Below are 27,623 nucleotides of genomic sequence, written 5' to 3'. Positions count from 1 at the left end.
TGAGGCTTCTTTCACATTTTGCGTGGCTCTGTTATTGCGCGCAAAAGCTTAATGACGTTTTCTGCATTCTCACTGACATGTTTTAAAGGATTTTGTGTTTATTTTACAGTCGTTGCAAGATAATGCAATTTGTATTGCAAAAATATTTTGTAATAATCATTTTCTACGGTCAACCGTGGGTTATTACAGCAACAAAGCAGTATAGTTAAAGATGAAGTGTGTCACTTGTTAGGTGTTGAAGTACCTTATTCAGTCCCTTCTGCTTATGCAGAGACAACTATGCATAAGCTATAGGATAATTCAACCAAAAAAATGTAAAAACACTTTGTTCTAAAATTTGAAATATTTCAAATTAAATAAATGCACTCAAAATATAGAGATACTATTAATACATGTGGTACCTGTGGTATTAATATATATATATATATATATATATATATATATATATATATATATATATATATACAGTGTGTGTGTTTGAGTATGTGTGTGTGTGTGTGTATGTGTGTGTGTACATCAAAACAACAAACATGTAGCAATCAACACCAACAAACGAGCAAAAAATGTTTTTTTCCTTTTTTGCAATAATAAATAAAAATGTGACATAAACAAGTGACAGAAAACAGATAAAAAGAACGCTTATTAGAGCGTGATTGTTTTCTAATAATCAAAAAGAAAACAAGTAGAATCCAAACACTAATGTTAGACGGTCAAGTAGTGTACAATTTTTTTTTTATTATTATTTAAGATCATTTAAAGACTTTTATTTTTACTTCAGCTATACCTCAGTATACCATACCTTTATTTTTACCTCAACATTTTCTTTTTGTTTTTGCCAATAAAGGTGAAGTGTCATTAGTCAACATTCTTCTATCCCACGTTACTATGCAGAGACAACTTATGTAAGCTTTTACTTTGTTTATTAATATAAACAGATGTAAGAGATATTATATTGATACTATATTGTAACAAAAAGTGTAAATGCGCCAATATGTGAATTTAAAACCTAAAATATTACATGATAATATAAAACACATAACACAATATATTTTATAATATAATAATTATTTTAAAAATATAACGAATTATTTGTTTGCAAAATAAAATGTAAAAAATATTAGTTTTTCTATATTATTATTATTATTATTACCCAAAGAGGGCTTTTATTTTGAAAATAATTTGCCGTACGTACAAGAGATTTAAAAGACGTGACGTATTGACGTGGACCGGTAGTACAGGAAGTTCTTTTACTTTGTTGACAGCTCTCTTTGATCGAGTGCCTCGCTAGATTCGTATTTAGCAATCGACGTAAGGCGGTAAATATGTAATATAGCTGATCACGAATTCGACGGTTGTTCATTAGACGCGGTGTAACGCAAGTGTGTGTTTGCGGAGATGTCGTGCTCGATGGAGAAGGTGCTGGGCGACGCGCGGACGCTGCTGGATCGGCTGAAGGAGCACGACACCGCCGCGGAGACTCTCATCGAGCAGTCCAGCGTCCTCAGCCAGAAGATTCACAGCATGAAGGAGGTCGGAAACACTCTTCCTGACAAGGCATGATATGAAATCTCTCACGGACGACCTCTGACCTCTCGGTTAGTGTGCGCGTGTTATTGCATGCACCTCGCACAGTACGAGCCGTTTATTGTTTCACAGTATGGGTAGTTTTATTTTTAGTCACTGTTTTGCTGCCAAAAACATTGTTATATTTGGTGTTTTTTTTGTTTCCCAGTACAAATGTTCTTAAATCACGAAACAAAATTATATTATGTCGTTTTCTGGAAAAACAAAAGTTAAAGAGGCTAGTTTATGCTTAAAACAAGACACAGCTTGGGTAAGAGAATTCTAAACTAACTGTTGACTATCATCTATGTTTCTTGTTTTTGACATATAACACATAATTGTTTTATATGTCAAATTGGATGAATAATATATCTTTGATTCATTTTGTTTTAAATGTTCGTGATGGTCAAAAGTAAAAAAAGCTTAAAAAAAATAGGTGATATTTTTTGTGTTAGTTATGTTCATGCTGATTTTTTTGTGTTAGTTCTGTATTTAAAGCCTCTTTTTAAAAAAGAAAAGGAATAAACACACTAAGATATACAAGCTTGAATCTTTTGAAGAATATTTTTTGCACGTGTAGCATTTTGTTCTGAATTAATTTAATAATAGTAGTGAATAATATTTTTATATATATATATATATATATATATATATATATATATATATATATATATATATATGCATAATATATATATATATATATATATATATATATATATATATATATGCATGCATATATATATATATATATATATATATATATATATATATATATATATATATATATATATATGTATGTATGTATGCATGCATGCATGCATGCATGCTTAATTATTTTCATTTTTCATTTTGATTATTTTGTTGCTTTTGAGTAGTTGTCTTCACTATTATTTTGATATTAAATAATCAATAGATTAATTGATTTAACTAATCAAATAAAAAAAGTATTGATTAACACTGAATGAAGGAATTGATCATCACATTTAATATCACTTTATCTGCTGCAGCTCTAGAAACATATATATATATATATATATATATATATATATATATATATATATGTATGTATATGTTTCTAGAGCTGCAGCCGATAAAGTATGTGTATATATAGGTCATCTCTAATAAATAATGACCAATATCTGTCCATTATGAATTTCTGTTTTTCCTCTATTTAGTACATGGAGGAAAGCACAGAGTATCAGGAGCTGTCCAGATACAAGCCTCACGTCCTGCTGACCCAGGAGAACACCCAGATCAAAGACCTCCAGCACGAGAACAAAGGCAAGACGGCGCGTGTTTCTTCAAAGCGTCTTGTATTTTTAAAAGGAATCCCCGATTCAACTCTTTGTGCTGTTCACAGAGCTCTGGCTCTCTCTGGAGGAGCACCAGTACGCTTTAGAGCTGATCATGGGCCGATACCGAAAACAGATGCTTCAGCTGATGATGGAGAAGAAAGAGCTGGATACCAAACCTGTGCTCAGCCTGCACCAGGATCATGCCAAGGTGCCAGACCTTTCTTAAAAGAACACAAAAATGAGTATTAGCTGTAAACGTCCTCCTCGCCCTCAGCGGATGAGTTTGTTTCTTCTTTAAAAGGACGGATTTGCTCACCAATGGATCCTCTGCAGTGAATGGGTGCCGTCAGAATAAGTCTGGTTTAAAGAAAAAATAAAAATCACAATAATCCACAAGTAACATTACAGTCCACCGTTTAACGTCTTATGAAGCGAAAAGCTGCATGTTTGTATTAAACAGATTCATCGAGGTGTTTTAACTTGGCTTCTGCCATTAATATCAATATATAATTCATAATAGCTCTTCATCTGTGAAAAAGTACATCTACTGTTGCCCTCTCACATTAAAAAATATATTTGTACTAAGCTGTTTTTGCCCGTAAAGGATGCTTGACCTGTGCATATTTCAAAAATAGACGTGCCAAAATAGAAAGCGATAATACGAATACAGAAAAATACAATATATATTTGCTGGAAACAACAGTTTGAAAGTCAAAAGCAAGTCAATGGTGGAACAAACAAACAAGTAGCTTTTCGTTTCAAAAGACATGGATGGCCTTAAGTGGTGTGGGTTACTCGTGTATCATTATGGTGTTTTTATCAGCTGTTTTGACGGCACCCATTCACTTCAGAGCAAGTCCACGTCTCTCCAAATCTGCTCCCGCGAGGAAAGAAACTCTATTTTTGTGCAAGCTATTTCTTTAAACGTTTGCATTTGTTAACCGCGTGCAAAAATCCTTTATTCCAGGAGGTTCAAAGCCAGCTGGGGCGAATCTGCGAGATGGGTCAAGTGATGCGCCAGGCCGTGCAGATGGATGACCGGCGCTTCTGCTCCGTGAAAGAGCGCCTGGCGCAGCTCGAAGTAACGTCTTAGCTGTAATTCATCGGCTGTAATTCATTTCTGCTTCCGCGTGCTCACGCCACGCGCCTTTCTCTTGACGCAGGTTGAAAACAAGGAGCTCAGGGGCCTGCTGTCCATCAGCAACGTCTCCGTGAGGCCGTGCAGGGAAGAGACGGACCCGGAAGAGACGGCGGCCGAGAGCCCGAACAAACAAGAGACCTGACAGACCAAATCTCGCTTCAGGCGGCTGCGCTGGGTTCTCTAGCGCCGAACCGAGCTCTTCTGGTGGTTTGGCTTCCTACGATGCACTTTCTGGTTTTGTTATTAAAGATGCTAACGTGTTTGTTCAGGAAAGACGTATCACCTCTTTAGTTTTTTTAAGAATAGACGCTTCAACTTTAGGCAAATGTGTGCATTGTAGATTAGCTCTGGCTCCGTTTCTGTTTACTTGAGTAGTTTATTTTAAAATTAGGCGTTTGTCTTAAATTGAATTAGACTTAGCAGGACTTTTTAGGTCACTTGTGTTAGTAGGACGCTCTATATGTGTGAGACGATTAATAACAGACCTATTAATTAAGCTCAGTGTGAGATAGCTGTGTCTTTAAGACAGTATTGCATCTTTCTACAGTTCGGTGTGATAATCTCGTATGTTGTGTAACGCCATGAGAATCTTCTTAAAATGGCCTCTTAAGCGTTTGCTAGTCCTTTTTTTATTGTAAATTGTTGTATTTTCATCTCAGGAAAGCAATCGTATGTACCACAGTTGTTATTTTGTATAACACAGTATGTAAAATAAAATAAAAAACAAGTATTCAAGTTTGACATTGATTAATTTTGAGGCATGATATTGTGATACTGTTACTGTATGAAGGTCTTAAGTTTTCTAAAAGCTAGAAACCATCATCCTGTATGACGGTTAAGTACACTTAATAAATAAAATAAGCTAAAAATATATTTTACAAATTACTTGCATTTTCTAATGCTTAATTGTTATTTTGCTTAATATTTAAGAAACGTTTTAATTTCATTTTATTCATGTATGAAATGAAATGTCCATTAAATATATGTAAAATATATTTAACAATTATAAAAGAAATAAAATGCAAAATAATAACTTTTCTACCATAATATATATATATATATATATATATATATATATATATATATATATATATATATATATATATATATATATAAATAATTTTAAATGATTGACGTAAGTTTCAGTGTTTGCAGATGCTCTAAAATATAGTTGTACTGTTCTGCAACTCTATATTTTCCACCTACATGAGTGGTAAGTGGTAAAAGGCCAAATAAATAGCAAAAACCTTACAAAGTTCTGCACACAGGAAGTGTGTGTGTGTGTTTAGGTGTGACTGTGTTAAATACAGCACTCATACTTTCACAAACCACTGCTCTATTAAATTAAAGTAACCATAAGAAAATATAAAAATACAATAAGTTAGAATACAAACACTGCAGTAATTTTTTTTATTATTTTAATTTTAGTCTGAACGATATTTATCCTTTTTAAAATGGCATTAAAATTGTAATATTCAAAATTCATAATGTACAATTCGCTAAGTATATAGCTATTCTATTTACATTGTAAATAAACTAAAGGTATAATATTGTTCTAAGTATTGCAATAGCTGTAAAACGCCTGATTAGTAAGTTGAAATTAAAATTGAATGAAACTATCCATATTTGGCTATATGTTAAATTATAGCACCGGTATATTTGTAGCAATAGCCAAATACATTGTATATGTGTAAAAAAAAATTTATATTTTTTTCATCCAAAAAATTAATGGGCTATTTCATGGGGATAACTTTCCTGCCATAAATATATAAATAAAAATTCTCTCTATTTTAAAAATATATATAGTTATATATAATATATAATATATATATATATATATATATATATATATATATATATATATATATATATATATATATATATAGTATACTCAAGATTTTCATGTTGTATATAATAAAAAGTATATATATAATATATATATATATATATATATATATATATATATATATATATATATATATATATATATATATTTTTTTTTTTTTTTTTTTGATGCATAATTCTATTAAATATATATTTATTATTATATATATAATTTTATTTATTTATTTTTTATATTTTCAACTGTCGATCTACAAAAACAAAGAAGTGCATTTTCTCCGCCTGTCCAGCTGGTGGCGCCACGACGCAGCTCGAGCACCCTCCTCCACAGCCGGGGAAGGAAAGAATGACAGCAGCGTACTCCAGCCTTCAAGCCAAAGTCATCCGCGCCACCGCTGCCGTCCGCCTTCGACATGTCTGACAAAGAGCTCGGCCAAAAGTGGGACCGCTGCCTCGCAGACGGCGCGATTAAATTCGGTAGGAACCCGTGAGATTTAAGAATCAGCTTTAATCGGCGGCACGTCGTCCTGCCCGTGTAGGGCACTCGGGTCACTGATAAGACGCCGGCACCGTGGGTTTGCCTCAAAACCTAGTGTGCTCCCTACCTAGACGCCTAGTAAATGCTTTTTGTTTTGATAGCTGATTAGGCTTTGAGAAATGCGTTATTTATGTGCCATGTTAAAAAGAAGGCTAGGTGAATTACTACAAGCACCGCCTACTAACGTTACTAATCTGGGCGGGTCTTAATATGTCAGTGAGTTTCTGTAGCATTTCAGGCATACTGTGGTAAATACGTCTGTAATTATCATGGTATATTTAGTACAAGATACAAAACCTGTCTCTTGGAAACCTGCACCAGTGACTGAGACTGTGTGAAAAACCAGTGCTAAATCTGGGGTATGTTTGTAGCAATAGCCAAAATGAGTCAAAAGGATCCATTTTACTTTCATGATACAAAGTATTAGGGTATTAAGTAAAGATCGTGGTCCACGGAGATATTTAGTACAGTTCCTAACTTAAATATGTATCAAAACAATAAATATGCATTGCTAAGAACTCAACTGGGGCAGCATTAAAGGCCGTTTTCTCAATATTTAGATGTTTTTTTGCACCCTCACCTTCCAGATTTTCAAAAAAAAGTTATCTTGTAATCAAAATATATTGTCAAACGAATAAATAAAAGTTGTCTTGTTAAAGAATTGAGCATGCTGGGTAATTTTGTAATATGTTTTCCTTTTTTTTTATGCTCGTAGGTACCGGTCTGGGTCTAGGAATTGTGTTCTCCGTTGTGTTCTTCAAGCGTAAGTGCATGTAATGTATTGCATCTTGTGCAAACTGTTTATTTATTAGCATGCGTCTTCGGGCGACTCTAATGTGAAGCTGTGTTTGTGCAGGCCGGACGTGGCCCATCGCGTTTGGGACGGGACTGGGTCTGGGCATGGCTTATTCCAACTGCCAGAATGACTTGAGGTCACATTACGTCCTGCACAGTGAAGTTGCTAAGGTTTGTGTTTTGATTTGAGAGATCGTGGAGATCACGTGTGCCGGGAATGTTTGCTTGCAACGAATGAACGCTTTTTGTTCGTTTATGAAGACGTGCGTAGAATTATTATAAATATGAATGTATTACTGAATATAAATATGTTTACAAATATACTGCTGACCATTGATTGATTGCGAATAATTGCTTCAAAAGTAGATTTTTGTTTGAGTAAAAAGCATGTTTATGATGTGTATATATAAATGCACACACGCATGTTTATATGAGCAGAAATATGTACACATAAATGCATTTAAATATTTTTTAAATATATGATGTATGAATGTGTCTTTATATATACATAATATACAAACACACAAAAAAAAAAAAAAAAATATATATATATATATATATATATATATATATATATATATATATATATATATATATATATATATATATGGTTAATGAAGTTAATTGTTTGACATCAGTACTTATAAAATATAGATACAAATAAAATAATTTAAAGGTGTGAATTAGATTTTATATTTCAGTAAATGCAAGAGATGGCTATGAATTGAATTAGTCATTAAAGCTTAATGTGTGTAATATAAAAAATATATATATTTAGATGCAATCTTTGTCTTTTGTATATAAATATTACTTACGTCTCAGAATTGGCTATTGGATATAATTGTTCAGAACACAGTCAACTGGAATCAACTTGTATCACAAAAATATTTAAGAACATATTTTAATGCTTAATTCTAATTGACCTGATAAGCAAGTCTTCATATGCATCAGATGAAATACATAAGCATGCTTTTTTTTGGCGAATTCTTTACCTTTTCAAGATCAGTTTGTGAATTTTAACACAAGATTACATTCGTGGAATCTCTCTTGACTGAACACATTCGAACACGAGTGTTTCGATCTTGACCCGTTTTCCCTCTGGTCTCTTTCAGGAGCAGTAGAGCCTCACCTCATCAGTTACGGATTCTGTCATCTGCCTTGCTTTTCATATTCGAAGCCTGACACAATCAGACTGGTTCGTCAGACTGGTTGTCTTTCTTTCTCCATTACATCCATGTTCATGTACAGGACAGTCTGTTTATATTTAATAAAATATTAAAGGAGATTGGAAATTTGCTAAGGATGATTTGAATGTGATTTTTTTTTTATTTAAATTTTTTTTTTTAAATGGCCCCACAGTAACGCGTTCCAAAAATCATAGGTTTCTATTATAACCCCAGTGATAGCAGCCTACGCTGTCATCTGACCTTTGACCCAGGCCGAGATGATATTTGGCAACCATGCTAAACTAGTGCCCTCACTTTGCTTAAAGCAAAAACATTTGCACAAACCTGCAGTGTGTCCAGAGCTGTGTTGGCATGGTGACAGTTTTCCAGTACAAGCATACTTTTTCTTTTTTTTTTTTTTTTATCTGCTGTGCTTATACATAATTGCACTATTGTAACGTTGCTTTTTACACTAAGGTAGAAGTACATATTGATGTTCTCATGCCTGGTCTTGAGAAGTAAGGCTTCGGGAAATTGTTGCAGACGTGTTGGCTGTAATGATTATAAAATTGCAAATATTAAATGTCTTTTGCGTTTCACAAAGGTGTACACGAGTGTACGTCAGTTTAAGTTTGGAATCTTAAATCTTGGAATAAAATGCGAATCCAAAACCCATTTTTTTTTCTTCAGTTCTGATTCTCATTATAAATCATAATCGGATAAAGAAAAAAATCGCACACTTGAACATCAGCGCAGAATTTCCACATCTGCTTGCAAAAACAAAAACAAAAAAAATGCATTTAAAACACTATTGTGCAACTGCGTTAACAATACAGACAGTTTTGACAACCTCAATGGAAAAAATAGAAATGGAAACCAAATATGAGAATCAAAATGAGCCACAGAAGAAACATTTTCACGTACACAAATACATTGAATTATTTGGTGGCAATCTTGAATATATACGTTTTTTTTTTTTTTTTTTACATCTCACACGTTTACATAAGCCTTTGTTAGATGCTAATTGCTTGCCTCAATTAACCCTGAATAATGATTGACTGTGAATGTGCATGAAGTCGCATCAAGAGCGCGATGCTCAGACACGCTTTAAGCCCAGCGGCAGAGCGCAGCTCCCGCAGGCACCTTGAAGTGGACGATACAGGGATTAGAAGGGCGCGGGGAACAGCCAAGACGCCAACACAGTTACCTCTAGTGCACTCGTCCGCTCCCTTTTACTCAATTACAGCCACACAATTACTGAATAAAGAACCTTGAGCTCATAAAAATGCATAGAAAGCAAACAGAAGTCGGCAAGAAGCGGACCGAGATAAGTTTGTTTTTTAATTCACTCAGCTAAAAATATCTATACGGTAGTCTTGCTCTTTTAACGCTCCCTCTCTTTCTCTCACACTCTCTCGTACCGAAGCCCACCTCTCAGTTGCCCTCCCCCAAAGAGTGTCATCATGACACGTAGCTTTGAAATACTCTGACAGGCACAGAATTGCTCATACTGGTGCTAAGCATTGAAGAAGCCAGACTATTGACTAGGAAATGTGTCAGTTTATTGCTTTGCTCATCTCACGTTAACAAATGGAGTGATGGCAGCTGAATATCCTTGCGCTGATGTGACTGAGGCACACAGAAGGAGTGAAATCGCCAACCTCGCCAGGGGAAAGGATTACTATAAACGGGACATCTTGATCTTTTTTGCCACCTGAGGTGGTCCGCAACAGATTCCAGCGAGGTGACCCGCAGATCAACTGTTTCGCATTCGGCGTCGCTCTCTCAATGTACTTGAAAAACGGTGGATGTGTGTTTGCTTCATCGAGACCACAGGATGCGCACACAGTCCTATTCAACTCTCCGATGATGAGTGGCTCACCTATCCCTCGAGTAGAGGCATCAGGTGCGGACGTTTACAGGAGCTTCAATGACAGCGGTAGTATCGCCGAAGGCTGGAGCATTAGTGGCAGCGGTCCATGGCTTCTCGCGGTCATGCTGTCCCTCATAATTCTGGTGACAGCTTGTGGGAACATTTTGCTGATCGCCTTGGTGTTTGCACATCGGTCACTGCGCTGCACCTCCAATTGCTTCCTGGTGTCCCTCTTCCTGTCAGACTTGATGGTTGCTCTGGTCGTGATGCCCCCTGCCATGCTCAATGTGCTGTGTGGGACCTGGGTGCTGGCGCCCGGATTCTGTCCCGTCTGGCTTTGCTTCGACGTGATGTGCTGTAGTGCTTCCATCCTCAACTTGTGTGTCATCAGTCTGGACCGCTACCTCCTCATCATCTCTCCGTTGCGATACAAACAGCACATGACCCCACCTCGTGCCTTGCTTCTGGTGGGCGGGGCTTGGGGGTTGGCAGCCCTCACTTCCTTTTTGCCGATCAAGATGGACTGGCACAGCCTGGGACGCACCCAAGACCTTGCCGAGAATGATCCCGCCAACACCACGATCTCGCAGTTAAGTTCCTTCTACCCCTCTTCGTACTTCCAGCCTTCCACGTCAGGGACGCCGTCCACGCAGTGCCGCCTGCGGGTGACTCTTCCCTTCGCCCTCGTGGCGACCTTTCTCACTTTCTTCTTGCCCTCTACGGCCATCTGTTTCACCTACTGCCGGATCCTGTTGGCGGCCAGAAGACAGGCACGACAGGTGGAGGCTCTTACTCATCCCGCTTACCCACATCACTCACCCGGCGAACCATCTCGTCCTCCTTCTCCCGGACATGCCGTCCAGGATGGAGATGACTACAGCCATCAGGAGCCACCTGTGTTGCGGCAAGTTCCGGTGAGAAGTCCAGAGTCAGAGATAAGATTAGTGTAGGATTCAGTTTGTGTAGTGACAACCAGAGTAGATAAATGTATATTGTCATGTATGTACTGTATGTGCGCGAATACCTCTTAAAACTTGCTGTGAACTCTTGACAAACTAAGGCTGAATACACACTAAAGGATTTCTGTAATCTTTTCTAAGATCTTCAAAATGTGAGAGACCACAAACAAGAGGGGAGAAGCTTTGCTCCTATTGTGTGCGATGTCCTCTCACACATCAGTATTTCTGATTGTAAACATTCAACATGCTGAATATTTACGATTCGCGATCAGGGATCCAAAAACCCCAGTGTGTTCATGTATGTTTGTGTGAATACTTCTTAACACTTGCTGTGAACTCTTGACAAGCTAAGCCACTCGGAGTAAAGGTCTTTATGGGTCCCTCTTGGATCCGAAACCCAGAGTGTGTTCATGTATGTGTGTGCGAAAACTTCTTAAAATTTGATGTGAACTCTCAACAAAGTAAGTCGTTTGAAGTAGAGGTCTTCATGGGTCCACTTGGATCCAAAAAGCTGAGAGGGTTCGGGTCCAAAACGTCTACGAGTTCGTTGGATACGTTGGGTAATTTCTCATGCTTTTTCAAATGCAAAACCTGACTTCTTTTAAACTGTGTGTTCGTGTTAAATTCATTTTTGAGAAAAGCACATAGAAAAGGAACACAGTTTGTATCCTTGAAATCCATCATATAACTATAAGATCACGAATATCCACGTCATTGAGCTGCGTGTTCATGTAGGACTTTTCTTTTTTTTTTTGTGTGTGCACAAGCCCTTCACCAGTGATGAGTTAGATAACATTAAATTCATGATTTATTAGGCTATAAGTTTACATCTTATCAAGCAATCATGTTTATTTTTCATATCCGATCCCAATTGAAAGCCAAACTGAGAAATAACATGTATCTATCAGGCAGGCAAAAATATAAAGTTAATATTCAGACTGGCCTTAGATTTTAGGACCAGAGAAGACCTCTTAACTTGGAGTGCATGCTTTCTCAAACTCTTTTAGCCTATTGTTCATTCACGTTCCCACTGCTTATGCAAGTGAAGGCTGTGTGATTACAGACACAATGCAGCATGTTGAGGATGTGCAGAGAATTTCCCGCACCTTAACAAACACAAAAAGAAAGGTGAAAGAGATGTAGCGGAAAAATGAAAATTCAATTTTAAGGACTCGAACAGAAAGTAATGAGAGAAGAGATGAGGGTGTCGGAGTGCCAATAAGGCATTTGAAGATGAGGAAGGGCGAAATGGGAGGGTAGAACTATTCAAGAGAATAGCAAAGACCTTGTGAGGCACTGTCACTTTCAAGAGCTTTCATCTGGGAGAGGGAAAGGCATAAATAATTACCCCAGGCCAAGGTAACATTACTACCCAGCTCTCAGCAGGAGAATCACTGTGAAATCTCGATGAATATATTTTTTGTCTGTCTCTTCCTCTCAGCTGTCGGTGAACAGTGAGCGCAGACTGGCACACAGGCAAAGGAAGAGAGCCCTGAAAGCCAGTCTTACCCTGGGAGTGCTCCTGGGTCTCTTCTTCAGTGCCTGGCTTCCCTTTTTTATCACCAACATGGCACAGGTCAGTCCACGACACAATTAACAAACATCAACACATTTATTAATCCTTACCTTAACAAGCATGTAAAAAAGGGGATGGCTAGATGGCAAACTAACTGCAGTATGACAAACTGACGAAGAGAAAGATTCCTATTTAACTGAGCAATTATTCCTTATCCTGCTCTCGAGTTTTCAACGATCCCGTCCCCCATCTGTGTCCCTCACTTTGCTCAGATTTCGAGCTTCTGGGCAAGCCTGTCTCTAGCCCTCCTTCACACACAATATGGTGTGTGAATAGCACTCTATCTCTGTCTCCTACTCTCCCCTTTTTCATCCGTGGCATCCCAACATCCTCTTCCGACGAACTGGACATCCTTGACCTTTTCCACCTCTTTGGTATTGAGTCTCTGCCGCATTATGTATTGACTTTGTGATCTAAGACCTTTTCTTCTGTACATTCAGGCGGTGTGTGAGTGCGTACCACCTTCCTTCTTCGATGCCATCACATGGTTGGGGTACTGTAACAGCACCATGAACCCAATTATATACCCAATGTTCATGAGGGATTTCAAAAGGGCTTTGGCACGGCTTCTACCCTGCTGTTCTTCATCTCAAGCCCCTCGTCGGCCATCGCTGCCACTTTCCCTTTCTCTACGCAACTCAGGGGAGCCACAACTGCCCACCGAACCCCCTTCCCTTGTGTCAGACCCGCCGCAACTACCGGCGACGGCCACGGACGCTGTTAACCTTCTCGACGCGGAAAACGCCGGGATCGACCTGCCTCTGCTGCTGCCCAACCAGGTCGATACATTAGATGATTGACACGCCAACCGAGGCAACAAAAGAAGTGCAATATACTGTGAACGGCAAGATGCAAGACTTACAATGATATGTTTTTGAAAAAAATGTGTTGAAACGTACCATGCTAAAAAAAAACAAATCAATGGGATAAGCGTTAATGGGATAGTCGTGCCTAAACTAGAAGGCTGCATTGCTCCTCAAGGCAGATCGGGGGAGATTGTACATTTAGAACGGACTCGACACGCATCCCGCTTCATTCATTACCATAACAACCAAAACAACAGATGGATAAAGCAGACGAGAGCGAAAGAAATCTCACTAATACCTCACACAATGTCAAGTGGGTTGTCTGTGGAGCTTGTAATTCACATCTTAATTAAACAACAAACCTCTTTAATGAAGGGGGCAAATGGTGTATACAGAATACTGACAGTTTTCACATAGCAGTGTATCACAAATTATATTTAGCAGTGCTTAAAATCTATTATTAATATTAATTAGAGATGATATCCACAAATAACTTTATATTATTAGGCAATCCCAGAATGAAAAGCCAGTGTTCCAGCTGGTTTTAACTTACATTGATCATTTACATTGTGTGGTCTAGATGGTAACTCTTCTTTCAATAAAAGTCGTGTGAGATTCATGCTACATTTAAACACTGTGTCTATTTGAGTCCCACAGCAACCCTACGCCTAACCCTTAATCTTGGTAGCAGCAAATGTGAATTTCAAGAGTTTCTTGGAACAAAGTTTACCATCTAGACCTGACCCACAAGTTGTGAATTAAGGAAATATCATGTTTCATGAAATATGAAATATCATTGCTCTTGGCTCAGAACCAGCAGGTTTGCCATTAACTGTTTCTATGCTTCAGTTTGCAAGAGATGGGCTGTGTTTATGCATATATAATCGATGATATCCACAAATAACTTAATAGACAATTCTGAAGTGACAAAAACCCAAGGTTCCTGTTGGTTCTAGCTTATATTGGCAAGTTACACTCTGGGTGGTGTCTAGATGGTCACCCTTATTCTGCTAAAAGTCTTGTGAGATTCACATTGCATTCAAACACTTATTTGAGTTCCACAGTGAACTTATGCTCAGACCTTAAAGGGTTACTCCACCCAATTTTGTCATTAATTACCTACCCCTATGTCATTCCAAAAGCTTAGTTTGTCTTCGGAAAAACTATTTAAGATATTTAGGATGAAAACCGGCCTAGACAGTGTTAATTATTTGGCAGTCAAGCCTCGAAAGCTTTTACGGGTTTGGAACGACTTGGGGTTAAGTATTTCATGACAAAATTTTCATTTTGGGGAGGAGTAACCCATTAATCTTGGTAGCTGCAAATGCAAATCTTAGGAGTTTCCTGGAATAGGGGTTACCATCTAGAACCGACCCACGTTTTGCAAATTATGAATTAAGGAAATGTCATGATTTCATTGCTCCTGGCTCAGAACCAGCAAGTTTGCCATTGACTAACTGTTCCTGTGCTCCATTGTGCGACTGGTAGGCTGTGTTTGTGCATTCAGTAGTCCAGTTCGTGTCGTCCCAGTCCCAGGATGTGTGCTCACAGTCTGTCTCACTTTGACTTTCTCTGTCTCTTTTACCTCGATCTTGAGATGGTTGAACATGAACCTTGAGTCCGAGAGAGCATGGAGAATGCATGTTCCCTTGACGGGGTTCAGGGACGCCATCACATTCACTGATGGAGTCCAGTAAATCAGATATATCAGGGATGTCCCAGCCATTCTCAGAGTCCTTCCTTTCGCACTTTTCCCTGTCTCCAGTCTGTTTCTTGCATTCATCTACATTTGCCTCTGTGGTGTCTGAGGGATCTGTGTTTGAAATGTCCATGGATAATTCCCCTTTGACTCTGCTCTGACCAGCTGATTCTGTAGTGCCTGTTTTTTCCTGAGATAAATGTACCAGCTGTAGTTTGCTGCTGATGGCTCCAGCTTCTTCTCTGGTAGGAACCCCTACTGCTACTAGGATGGTGTCCATCTGACGCATATAGTCCAGGTGTCCTTTTACCTAAGAGGTGGACAGAAAATACCCCGTATTCATAAAGCAAGTGGAAAATACTATATATCGCTTGCAGGGCATTATTACATTGATATCCTCATTCCAATTTTAGTGGTGCTTGCAAAATTCAGAAAAATCAAGCTTTGGTGCATAACTCAGGCATGCATTATACCTCAAACCACGCAACAATTTAAAGTCATCGAATTTACATTTGTACATGCTTTGGTGCATGATAAAAGCACACTTTATAAATATATATAAAAAGAGAGGCCTGAACCAACACACACAGACTCAAGGGAGGAATCTTTTGATTTGATCCAGCAAGTAGCCACCTAGCAACAGACAAAAAAACAACATTTTGCACAGGCAAGGACCAGTCTAAAATTGGTAGATGCTATATTAAATTTTTAACAAATAAAAATATAAAACAGACATACAGTTTTTTAAAGGCTTGCAATGATTTTACCTTTGCTAACTGACACTGGAAAATAGGATACATTTTAAAAAATACATTTGAAAAACACAATTTTAATCTGAGGTCAGCTAAAAATCGTGCATTGTGAACTTGATACTATACAAAACACTGTCATTTTGAAAATCTCAATTTGATTAATATTCACCATCTGCTGAACATCATGATATCACTGCAACATCTGCGTACTGAATTGTGATTGGTCTATTTTAACTTATAGCTGCTTTGACATTGCGACAGCGCCTTATGTAACATCTGCTGCGTTTTTATACGAACGGCAAGATTACAGTTGCTCTGATATCCCCAATTTAAACCTAAAACTGTAACGCTATTCTTGTGCTGTCTTGCAAGCGCTGATATTTATTTCAGGAAATGCAAATTTAGCTGCTCATTAACATTTCTTCACATGCCAAGCGAAGGTGCAATTCTTCACATGCCTCACATTGCAGTCGCATAACCAGGGTTCTTGAACTGATTACCTTGCCATATCTCCCACAGATCTATCTAAGCTGTGTAATTATTAGTTACACGAAAACCGTTTCGCTGCTTTCACAAAAAAAAAACAAAAAACAAGAAGACAATACAAAAGATGCGAAAGCGTTTCTCTTTAAGGCTGGTGTCGTATCACATGGATGGCGGACATAATGACCTCTGCTGAGAATGACTTTTTCTCAGCGTAACTTAGAAGGAATCGTACTGAATATATTTAAAGTTCAAGTGTCTTTTTTTACTTTTCCTATTTGTGCATTGCATGAATGCACACTTTTATTTTTAGGTCATTTTCCCTTTTTTATCAGGTAACGGCACTGGATTTGAGGACTCCACTTGAATATCAACGAGCAACTTCCTGCGACAGTAATTACAGTAATTGTAGTCTTTTGTGGGTGACAGATTAACAATGCCCTTTCTATTCGTGGCAGGGGGGTGTTCTGCAAAAAGCATTAAATCATTTTTGTCCAAAAAAAGTAACTTCAGATGACTTGAAATCTTACCAAGCTAGAAGGTAATTCAACTTTGCGATAATATAATGTCACACCATTGTGTTGAGTAATTACTATTTCAGCCAGTAAATTGAATCTCAATCTAAAAGCATCTCGCAGGCACCAAGAACATTTCAATGGAGAACATCTACTAAGATCAACAGGGACTTGATGCTCAACGCACACATGCATTTACTTACCACTGATGACAGATCCACATTGATTATTTTGCGGTCTTGTGAGCTGATTGGCTGGAGCCCAGCGACGGACAGCTGCACTGATGAACTTCTATACAGGAATCCAAGAAGCCAATCCCCTCTAAACCGATAAAAACACAAAGAAACACGTCTTCAAACATGCTAATGTAATAACTAGGACTGTCAATTAAACTAACAATGGTTATTAAATAATAATGACAGTTGTTGAGACATTATGTTCCTTTTTAATGAATAACTAAATGAATAAAGTGTCAATTGCGATTCTTTATCCGGTAGGCTAAAATGTAATTCGGCGAATGTGTAATTTAAATATCATTTTTAAAGAATTGCCCATCTGTTTGAATAAAATGATCTGTTAAAACTGTGTTACTTCAGCTCTTTTCATTTAGAGGCATTAAATTATTGCATTCCCTTCCAAAACTGACATAATAAGATTTTCTTCCACTGCCGAAGAAGACATGGTTATTTCATTTCCATCTTAACCGATGTCTTTAGGTTTATAAGCAGAACATTTTAGGTTTAAAATGAACTTAATGAATGAAATTGCACGAAATCCTGCTAAAGTAACTGTAAACGAACATACACATATATTAATAAATATTTTATTTATCAAGGATGCATTCAATTGACAAAAGGTAAAAAACCATCAATGGATGTATTCAATTGAAAAAAAGGTAACATTTAAAACTTTTGTTGAGATGTTTGGAGAGATTTCTTCGAATTTCATCAAAGAATCAAATTAAATTAAGCAATTTTGAGGTACACGTATGTAACAGTTTTCAGCATTCATAATAATAAGAAATATTTATACTACAGCAAAAACATATTTAAATGATTTGTGAAGGATCACGTGACACTGAAGACTGTAACGATGCTGAAAGTTCAGCTTTGCATCACAGGAATAAATTACGTTTTATTTTTTAAATATGTTCGCATAAAAAAAGGTTTTTACAAATTGTAAAATATTACTGTTATATTGCCGTTTCTTTAAATATTATAAGACACATGCGCTATAAATGCATTGCTGCTTTTTAAATACATCACAAGAAATCTTACCAGACCCAAACGTTAGTGCAGTAGTGTGTAAGAGAAAAAGGAAAGTGAGCAAATTCGAATACTTACAGTAATGGATCTGAACATACTCCTAAGTAGGAGTCATAATGATAGTGTCCTACCTGCAATATCCGTTAACAATCTTCCCAGCCACTACCCTGGACAGTCTCTTCCATGCTTTCTCGGATCCGTCCACAGGGGCCCCCAGCAGCACCACATCCTCCACCACACCTTCGCTACCTGCCCGATAATAAGAGACGAAAGTCTTTCAAACAGCTCCGTGCCATCAGATTCTCATTTACGCTCTCGCACCTCTCCGATTCCATCTTTCATTACGACGACAAAGAGAACACCACTCAATCCGGCTCGCAGGAAATTTGGCCGTGTCCAGCTCTCTCATGAGGACACTACTTCAGACACAAGGTCTTAAAGACAAAGGGACGTTCCCTCGTTATCGCGGACTCATTAAAACGAATAAAAGGCGTACCTTGATCATTAGCGAGCTCTTCTAGGCAGAAGTAGATGACACGAGCTCCAAGGCTAAATCCAATTAGATTGACAGGCCGCTTTCCCTGCAGAAAGATAGAAGATAATTACACACATATTCAAAAGGAATATTCTGGTTAAGATTATATCTGCGATTACCTCTATAAAGCCTACTGTATCGTATTTAATACTCTAAATGATCATCACGATGAAAACGGTCGGAAAACACAATCCACTACATGCCTTCTGGCATCTGATTAATAGTTTTTTTCCTGTGAAATCTTTACTGCTGTAAATATAACAATTTTAGTAATGCTGTAATTCAAGAGTAAAGCAGCTCAGGTTTACTTCGTTATCCATTTTTCAGAATATTCATGTTAAAATGCATCAAATACGATGCTTTTGAGCATGTTTCAGCATCAAAACTAAGCATTTAAATATCTTATTACAACATGTTGGAAGATGCAAAGTGACAACTGATATTCATACACATTAGATGCATTTCATGTATTAAAGAAAGTGCACTGTGCTAGACTGAGACTTTGTTGCTCTCTTGTTGGTTTGTTTGCTTTGGATAAAAGTATCTGCCAAACGACTAAATGCAAATGCGGATGTAATTACTGTTATAAATATCTTTTTATTATATTTACATCACACGCTTTTAGAATTTCACCTGACTTTCTAGCCAGACAAATATCAGAAATTGCATATATTTGCTGAATCTGTGCCTTTGTATAGAACTGAGGTGCTTTTTTTCCTCCTCAGGTATGAGCCACAGATCCTTAGAACGTGTATGCGACCGTAACATTCCTCGAATTAGTCATTTCAAGCCGCACCGAACTGAAATGGTCAAAGACTAAAGGAAATCTTGTGATCTCCGCTGGATTCTGACCTGCTGTCGGCTCCGGAGCACCTGAGCGAGGTGTTTTCCCACCTCAGCTGAGCGACTCAGGCACACTCCCCAGGGGTTGTCGATCACACTGGCCACGGCTAGCAGAGAGGCAGGCCATGTCAGAGCCGTTACTATTCCTGAACACAGACAAGAGAATGAGCTATGCGGGGGTTCTGCACACCGTAATGTAATGTGTGACAATTAAAACATTCTTTCATGATGCCAGAATTAATGATGACATTTGGAGGCAGTTTAAAACATGGTGCAAAATAGGGGCAGAAAAAAAGGAGGCAAAAAATACTATACGAGTTGTCTTTTTTACATTTTTAAAATCTAGTAATGCAGTATACAAACAGCTTGGATGAAAATATATACATTTAAAAATTTTTTATATATATATATATATATATACACACACACACACACACACACACACAGACATACACACACATATATATATATATATATATATATATATATATATATATATACATACATTATATATATATATATATATATATATATATACACACACACACACATACATATATATATATATATATATATATATATATATATAGGCTTCATTTATTAAATAAAAAATACAGTAAAAACAGTAATAACATTTTTTATGACAATATTCTAACTTAATAGATTTTAAAAAGTTTTCAGCATCATTGCTTCAGAATTAAATGTTCCTTCACAAATCATTCTAATATATTAATTTAATTCAACCTTTTATGATCATTTAATTAATTTCTTTTTTTTAGCAATTACTTGAATGTATTTAAAATTTAGGTAACACTTTACAATAAGGTTCATTAGTTGGCATTAGTTAACATGAATTAAGAATGAACAATACTTAAGAATACAATACAGCATTTAGCTATTAATGTTTATTTCAGCATTTCCTAATGCGTTATTAAAATAACAAGCTGTGTTTGTTAACATTAGTTAATGCAGCTAACATGAATAAACAAAGAAGAACTGTATTTTCCTTAACTAAAATGAAAAAAGATCAATAAACAGTGTAATAAATGCATTGTTCATCATTCAAGTTAGTTATTAACTAATGTTAACAAATGACACACTATTGTAAAGTGCTACCAAAATGTATTTAAAAATGTCATTCTTTTTAGAATATTCCAGGTTCTAAACATTCAACTTTTTAAAAAATCAGAACACATTTGTTCTTTTTGTGATTTCGTTAAAATGCTGTCGCTGATATAAGCTTCTCCGGCCACTCATATAATACTCAAAACTGTCCCGTTTCAGATTCAGATTTAAGATAAAATGAATTAATATGACTGCACAGTTCAACACTCACATAAATAAGGCTAGATAAGGCCGAGTAGTACCTTTTTTATGGCGCACCCGCATTATCAGACATACCTGAGAGCACTGTGTATTTGAGGGCCTCCTGAGCCACGACACTAACAAGCCCATCCCATAATGAGTCCAGAATAGAGCCCAGGTCCAATAAATAACGTGACTCCCATTTCAGACAGTACTGCTCGCCACACGCTCCTAGACTGGACCAGGGAGCCTGGAACGAACCTATTACAGGCAAGAGAATCGAAACCTGGGTATTTTGCGATTTCATTAAAGACATCACCCAGAAACGAAAATCTCAGGCCATCCTAGATGTTTATGAATTTGTTTTTTCATCAGAACAGAAAATTAAAACTGGCATCACTCAACAATTGATCATCTGCGGTGAATGGGTGCCGTCAGAATAAGCGTAATGATAAAAACATTACAATAATCCACAAGCAATTTACAGCACTCTGTCTGAGAAACAAATCAAGATGTTTTCATTTCAAATGCGGGTCCTTTATAATAACATTGCTATCTCTAGCGAAAAATTAGCACAATCTAAATCAGGAGAGAAATATGCACTGATCAAACACTGTTTGTAAGCAAAAGATTTTAACCATGGATTTGTTTCATGCTTCTTTTCACTTAAGACATTAAGTGATGGACTGGAGTGCTGTGGATTATTGAGATGTTTTTATCAGCTGTTCGGACGCTCATTCTGACGGCACCCATTCACCGCAGAGGATCCATTGGTGAGCATGTGATGCTAAATTTCTCCTCTGATGAAGAAACAAACTCACCTAAATCTCGGAAAGCCCGAGGGTGAGTAAATATTTAGAAAAATTTTAATTTTCGGGAGAACCATTCTTTTAGCATTTAACTAATTAATTTTAGTATATATTTTAAAATTACAATTTGTTGTACTAAATCAATAGCAGCTGGGGAAAAAATGCTATTTTGCTAGAGATATGAAGGCGACTCACTGTATTTGCCGCTGCACAGCCAGCCTGTCACAGCTATAGTGAGATGAAGATGCTTTCCAGAACTCATCGGAAGAAACTCAAACTCCTCTATAGCACCAACACGCTTGTTCATTTTATAGCCTTGATAAAGTAAATATACATATTAGTATTTTCATGCATATAAAATAATTGCACATAAAAATGGAAACGGAGAAATCATGTTCTGCAAACAGAAATAAAGTGGGGCAGATGATCACGCCAACTGCATTTGAAGAAAAACCAAACAACTCCGATAACCTTGAGTCCCTTTTAAATGGGAGCTGAGTGTGTGCAATGAAAGCAGGATTATATAAAGCTCCATTCGACCAAGAAAGCGGAATGTAACTTTATCATAACTGTCAGTCTGCTAATTTATCTGCTCATTGATCAGTCCTCGTAACGCAGCCTTGTGGTTTAACACGGTGACCCTTTTCGTTGCAAGAACTGAGAAAAAAATAGCTTGCCCTACAGATGATACAGAACCTTAGATGCAACAACTGCTTTAATGTCATGCTTAAAGTCCTATTAAAGAGGTTTTTATAATGATTATACTGATAAATAAAAATGAAACAAAACAACTATTATTATTAATAAAAAAAAATTTCAATATAATATTTATTATTGCTACTATGTGTCTTTATTAGCATAAATAAGCTTCTGCTAGTCAGCCAGTTGACCTGTTAACCCGGCCCCTGCGGCTCCAAACAAGGAGGCCATGATGGCGATGCCCGTGGCTGATCCCAGGACAGCGGCTCCGCCCGCTCCCAGCACTGCTCCGGCCCCGGCCGCCACCAGAGGAGCCGCCAGCCCTCCTGTAACACCTGACCAAAACACAGTCTCATGAACCAGACAGAACACGCTCTAGTCATATTTCAGAGAAAGAACTAAGAGAACACTTTAACAAACTATTTTAATAACCTAAAACAATGATGTAAATAAAATATACTAATAATATAAATAAAAAAATCGTGTTAAACATTAAACATGAAAGCATATGTCCACTCTTATTGTTGACAAAACACACAAATAATTTTCGAATTATCTATATAACATGGTATATATATATATATATATATATATATATATATATATATATATATATATATATATATATATATATATATATATATATATTATATATATATATTAATCACACAAAATGTGTACTTTGTATATTTATTATGTATACATATATACATTTCAGAAAAATGCAATGTTTTTATATTAATTATTAATTTACAATATAAATAATATGAATATAAACACAGACATGGAAATAGATGAAAAATTTGAAAATATGTACTGTATGTATGTGTATTTATGCATGCAATTAATCATGATTATTTTTCTACAGCTCTAAGATATATATATATATATATATATATATATATATATATATATATATATATATATATATATATGTATGTATACACACATAACAAATTAAACTTACAGATTGATTTAGTAAAAATAAATTAAATTATTATAAATAAATTATAATATTTAAATAAATAAATACAGATTCTTACATTAATGGCAATGTTTTTTCAAAGTCCTAAAAATTAAATAAATTAATAAATAAATAAAAATCTTAAAAAAAAAATAAACCAACCAAACTCGCGTTTTCATTGACATTCACCCGGTGAGGTCAATGAAGTTTAAAACAAAAGTCCCGTGGTATTCAGACTCACCAATCACCGTCCCTCCACCCACAGTGGCAAGTCCGATGAGCAGATACCGGCGCAATTTACGACCTCTCTCTTTCTTCTGTCTCCTCGATGACTCTTCTCTGTTGAGAGAATGTCGATTCGTAATACGCTCACTGGAGCTACTGAAAGCTCAGAGGTCCTGTTCATTGTCGACTGAATTCTATTAGAAGCTAAACCAAAAAACTAAAAGCGCTGAACTGAAAGGAAAAACCTTGACCTAGACTGCATATACACAAAATACTCCTAACTGTGCGCGGTCCGCGTCGTCACACGCGGCGGAGAACGCGTTGAAAGACAGAAATCAGCAAATGGATTCAAGTTTGTTCCACATGTCAGAATGATTACAGCACTTTCGCAAAGATATTAATATTGATCGCGCCCCTGTATTGACTTTTCTTTGTGCATCTGTGGAGGGCTCTCTGTGGGCTTTGTGGAAATAATCTCTTGCGAATGATCCATCCTACAGAGAAAGCCGTGTGTGTTTCTCAGAGACACGTTGATAACCCCCCTAAAAACCCTATAAAGAGGCGGCAGATGATGGTCAGAGGACGTTTCACTCACTCGCTCTCCTCTCCTGCCTCTCTCAATTTCTCTCCGAGAGTCTCTTCAAAATCCTCCAGCTGCTGTTGGGTCACACGCAGCAGACAGCTGACATGTCGGATCAGAACTCGAGCCCTGGCGTCGTAATGTCCTACACGAGAAGAATCAAAAAACGGTCATTACGCGGAAAAAGCTAGAACGGAGGAAGAAGAATGCATCTCGCGGAAGAAGTGCTCTAGTGCATACTTTGCTGCAAAATCAAAAGAAAAACAAAAAAACAATCTTGCGTACAGAAAATAAAGACTCTTTTAGAAGCATTCTGTGCAGCTGTATTTTTCATAGCTCTTTATAAAATTGTTACAAAGCAGCTTTATAGAAATAAACAAGAAAGTAACACGATCAATAAAATCTGCAAATATGAGGCAAATCCAATTTTGTTTTATGTATATATATATATATATATATATATATATATATATATATATATATATATATATATATATATATATATATATATATATATAAAATCTAAATAACAAATAAATAATCCAGACACATTGACTAATTTATCTGAAATATGACTAGAACAAGACCATTTGTCTGGTGTCAAAGATCACATATCTGTTTTTATTTTATTAATTAAAATTAATTAAATTAACATCCAGACATACCATCCATTAAATTTGGCCTTTTTTTTTTTATAAATCGCTTTTAAAAAAACATAATAAATACATAAAAACAAAAATAAAAAAGCAAATAAAACACAGTTTAGATGTTTTGCACATTATAAAAAGTAAAAAAAAAGCTTATTTCACATTTACAAAAATAATAACATAAATTATCATAGCAGAATAAACTATATTGTAATGTATTCATTTTTATAACTTAAATAATTAACGTTAGTTTTCACTGCGGTAAAAAGCACTGGGAAGTGCATTTGCTTAACTGTTTAGAAATAAAAACGCTAAATATAAGTATTCTGCTTTAATGCATGCTACTGCCAAACCCCAGCTAATTAAATGTGGAATATCAGCTCACCATCTTTGACAGAGAACGACACAAGATCCTGAAAAACAAAAAGAGGCCGTCACATACACTGAGCTGTGCGCGCATCTATATGTTAATGCGACCGTCCAGCTGGGTTGATGTCACACGCGCACCTGAGTGATGGCTAAAGCTCCGGCTCCGAGCAGCGGCTCCGCATGCAAGATGGACAGAAAGGTGTCCGAGCCTTCGAACCCGAGCCCTGCCAGGAACGCTTGCATGACCGGCATGACCGACTCGTCAAGATCCAGCCACCGAACGAGACCCTCCAAAAACGTCTCGCGAAAACGTCTGCATTGGGAAAACGTCACGTTCAGAAAAAATAAAGTCACATCGGGCGGCTTTAACTGCTGCGCACTTACATTTAAATGAATCGTTTAATGCACTTATTTTTACATTGGACTAGCATTTTAAAAAATACCTCAATTTATTCATTTCTGTATTTACATTTATAATTACGCCTACCCATACCAGCAAACCTGTTCCTATCCTTTTCCGAAATCCCATCTCAATAGCAGCAAAAGTGCTATATGACCACAATAAGTAGATTGTACTTATTTTTTTGATGCAAGAAAATAGTAGTTAAGACCACCTAATATAAAGTGTGACCAATGTAATTATTCAGGAAGGGAATTATTCAATAAATGCATTTTTATGTTACAGAAGACATTCGTTTCAAATAGATGCCGCACTTCTGTTTTATTCAAAGATACCTGAAAAAAATAAATCACTAAAGAGTGGACTAGTGATGCTGAAAATACAGCTCTGAATCAGAATATACACTTTAAAATGCATACAGTACTAAAAAAGAAAAGAAATGACTGACTTTTATTACTTTCGATTGTAATAATATTTCACAAATATACTGTTATTAATGTTTTTTTTAAAATGATGCAGCCTCTGCGTGCGCGATACCTCAACCTTCTAATGCTAATATATATTAGTAAACAGAGCATTAATAAACAGAACAGAAACTTTATTAGTTTTTACTTTTGCTCGGGTCCTTGAAACAGCTGCCCCAAAGACACTCCACATAACCCGGCATACGCGAAGCGCCCTGGTTCACTCAGCCGTCGACCAAACACTTTCTCTGTTGGTGACCGATCCCGCGTCTGTCCTCCTGGGTCTGAAACAATAAAACGAAATGCAAAATCAAAACACGTACAAGGTTTTTTTTGTCAAGAATGGGTAAACGTTCCATAACAGATGCTCACAAACTAGCCCTCCGCATTTTAATTAAATGCTTATTACAGTTGAATAGCAGTCCATTTTTATTATCTTGCATAAAGAATAATAATTTTGTGGTTTGAGTTTAAAACGAACAGTTTGAATGCAAAATGTTAGTGTTTGATTGCTAAATTAAAGTGCTGTCTGAAAAAAAATAATCTAAAATGAATATTTTGATTAAGTTTAGGTTCAGTCATTTTATATTAGCTTATATACTAACTGAACGTAAATATAGGAGCCTGATAAAAATGCTTATTTTAGAAGAAACTCATTTTAGAGGCATGGATTTCTTCATATGCATATTGAAAAAGGCGTAGCTTCCAGATCCAACATAATTTGCATGATTTCTGACCACATAAAACCCTTGTTATTATAACACTGGACTTTGCACAAGGCATTTCCATAAACACATGACACTATAACACGAAGCTTTAATAATGCAGCACATGCAGTACTCGTGGGTCTCGATGCAACGGGAATGCAAATCAAAGGATGCAATGTGTTATTATTATGTGAAGCACAATTTCCCTTGTTTAGCCAAAACATGTGTACAGGCCTCGATCTTATCTGTAAATGAAAGCCAGAACTGATTAGCAGCTGTTGGACACGTAACGTTACGTCTATTCGACACAACGGAGTCGAATCTAACCATCAGAAAATAACATTAACACAATAAAACACAATAAAATACAACCGACAATAAATGATCGATTCTGTTCAAATAAAAAAAAGACTCTTATTTTGCTGTTCTCTTATGGGCAAAACTTAAAATCCCTTCGAAAGTCCCTCGGTAAAAGTGAATTCTGCACCTGGAGTTAATTTCGGGTCCTCGTTGCTGTTATTCGCTGTTTCCATTGGTATATCCTCACGGTAAGTCACGGCAGGTTTGTTCTCTCCATGAAGGAAAGTTATACTTTGTTGTCGTGACAGATGAAAGTTCGGCAGCAAGTTGTTCTTGTGTGCAGCAGCGTCCTCTATCCGCGAATAACGGCGTGCGTGCTCATGAATATTAATTAGGTAGAGTCACGGTTGCCCAGTTGGCTCTACCGATTGGCTGAACTGCGGACGTTGGCGAGGTCTATCTGGCAAATCCTAAAAGCGGATTGGCTTATGAATATTAACTACGCGAC

The 27,623-nt window shown here is 36.6% G+C and overlaps 5 protein-coding genes across 7 annotated transcripts in view; 4 read left to right on the top strand and 1 right to left on the bottom strand.

The window, feature by feature from the left end:
• iyd (iodotyrosine deiodinase) overlaps positions 1-389 on the top strand; it is a 3,557-nt gene extending 3,168 nt beyond the window's left edge. For both annotated transcript variants that reach the window (XM_043230283.1, XM_043230281.1), the window contains exon 5: positions 1-389. This exon is cut by the window's left edge and continues 327 nt beyond it. The gene's annotated coding sequence lies outside the window, so the exon portion shown is untranslated.
• An 828-nt stretch (positions 390-1,217) lies between these two features.
• Positions 1,218-4,734, top strand: sike1 (suppressor of IKBKE 1). Of its 2 annotated transcripts, none has more exons than XM_043230285.1 (5): positions 1,218-1,530; positions 2,739-2,844; positions 2,924-3,066; positions 3,826-3,939; positions 4,022-4,734. In XM_043230285.1, exons 1-5 carry the CDS (start codon positions 1,396-1,398, stop codon positions 4,139-4,141), a joined length of 618 nt encoding a protein of 205 aa, XP_043086220.1. In that variant the 5' UTR covers positions 1,218-1,395; the 3' UTR covers positions 4,142-4,734. The 2 variants fall into 2 exon arrangements, with proteins under 2 accessions (XP_043086220.1, XP_043086219.1); XM_043230284.1 differs by having other exon boundaries at positions 1,219-1,554.
• A 1,422-nt stretch (positions 4,735-6,156) lies between these two features.
• On the top strand, positions 6,157-8,474 carry micos10 (mitochondrial contact site and cristae organizing system subunit 10). Its single transcript, XM_043230211.1, has 4 exons — positions 6,157-6,318; positions 7,095-7,142; positions 7,236-7,345; positions 8,287-8,474. The coding sequence occupies exons 1-4, from the start codon at positions 6,255-6,257 to the stop codon at positions 8,293-8,295; spliced, it is 231 nt and encodes a 76-aa protein (XP_043086146.1). The 5' UTR covers positions 6,157-6,254; the 3' UTR covers positions 8,296-8,474.
• Positions 8,475-8,610: 136 nt separating this feature from the next.
• htr6 (5-hydroxytryptamine (serotonin) receptor 6) lies at positions 8,611-13,719 on the top strand. Its single transcript, XM_043230210.1, has 3 exons — positions 8,611-11,127; positions 12,614-12,748; positions 13,189-13,719. Exons 1-3 carry the CDS (start codon positions 10,129-10,131, stop codon positions 13,546-13,548), a joined length of 1,494 nt encoding a protein of 497 aa, XP_043086145.1. The 5' UTR covers positions 8,611-10,128; the 3' UTR covers positions 13,549-13,719.
• A 144-nt stretch (positions 13,720-13,863) lies between these two features.
• Positions 13,864-27,482, bottom strand: tmco4 (transmembrane and coiled-coil domains 4). The gene is made up of 14 exons (XM_043230209.1): positions 27,303-27,482; positions 26,257-26,392; positions 25,383-25,557; positions 25,261-25,288; positions 24,244-24,373; positions 23,665-23,762; positions 22,651-22,794; positions 21,956-22,075; positions 21,048-21,212; positions 19,656-19,792; positions 18,765-18,849; positions 18,400-18,517; positions 17,207-17,324; positions 13,864-15,563 (listed from the first exon to the last, which is right to left on the bottom strand). The coding sequence occupies exons 1-14, from the start codon at positions 27,346-27,348 to the stop codon at positions 14,961-14,963; spliced, it is 2,103 nt and encodes a 700-aa protein (XP_043086144.1). The 5' UTR covers positions 27,349-27,482; the 3' UTR covers positions 13,864-14,960.
• Positions 27,483-27,623: the final 141 nt, after the last annotated feature.

This window comes from Puntigrus tetrazona, unplaced genomic scaffold (genome assembly GCF_018831695.1).
Source record: "Puntigrus tetrazona isolate hp1 unplaced genomic scaffold, ASM1883169v1 S000000148, whole genome shotgun sequence".
NCBI lineage: Eukaryota > Metazoa > Chordata > Actinopteri > Cypriniformes > Cyprinidae > Puntigrus > Puntigrus tetrazona.
This window is presented reverse-complemented; position numbering and strand designations above follow the sequence as displayed.

Bases quoted from the DNA above. Each gene is read 5' to 3' on its own strand.
- sike1 (XM_043230284.1), top strand. From the start codon at position 1,396: ATGTCGTGCTCGATGGAGAAGGTGCTGGGCGACGCGCGGACGCTGCTG. The intron at 2,845-2,923 runs GCAAGACGGCGC...TGCTGTTCACAG, and splicing joins CCTCCAGCACGAGAACAAAG to AGCTCTGGCTCTCTCTGGAG. The intron at 3,940-4,021 runs GTAACGTCTTAG...CTCTTGACGCAG, and splicing joins AGCGCCTGGCGCAGCTCGAA to GTTGAAAACAAGGAGCTCAG.
- micos10 (XM_043230211.1), top strand. From the start codon at position 6,255: ATGTCTGACAAAGAGCTCGGCCAAAAGTGGGACCGCTGCCTCGCAGAC. The intron at 6,319-7,094 runs GTAGGAACCCGT...TTATGCTCGTAG, and splicing joins AGACGGCGCGATTAAATTCG to GTACCGGTCTGGGTCTAGGA. The intron at 7,143-7,235 runs GTAAGTGCATGT...GTGTTTGTGCAG, and splicing joins CTCCGTTGTGTTCTTCAAGC to GCCGGACGTGGCCCATCGCG.
- htr6 (XM_043230210.1), top strand. From the start codon at position 10,129: ATGTACTTGAAAAACGGTGGATGTGTGTTTGCTTCATCGAGACCACAG. The intron at 11,128-12,613 runs GTGAGAAGTCCA...TCTTCCTCTCAG, and splicing joins CTGTGTTGCGGCAAGTTCCG to CTGTCGGTGAACAGTGAGCG. The intron at 12,749-13,188 runs GTCAGTCCACGA...CTGTACATTCAG, and splicing joins TTATCACCAACATGGCACAG to GCGGTGTGTGAGTGCGTACC.
- tmco4 (XM_043230209.1), bottom strand. From the start codon at position 27,348: ATGGAAACAGCGAATAACAGCAACGAGGACCCGAAATTAACTCCAG. The intron at 23,763-24,243 runs GTGAGTGAAACG...TTCTCTCAACAG, and splicing joins GAGGCAGGAGAGGAGAGCGA to AGAAGAGTCATCGAGGAGAC. The intron at 22,076-22,650 runs GTCAACTGGCTG...TACTTTATCAAG, and splicing joins CGCAGGGGCCGGGTTAACAG to GCTATAAAATGAACAAGCGT.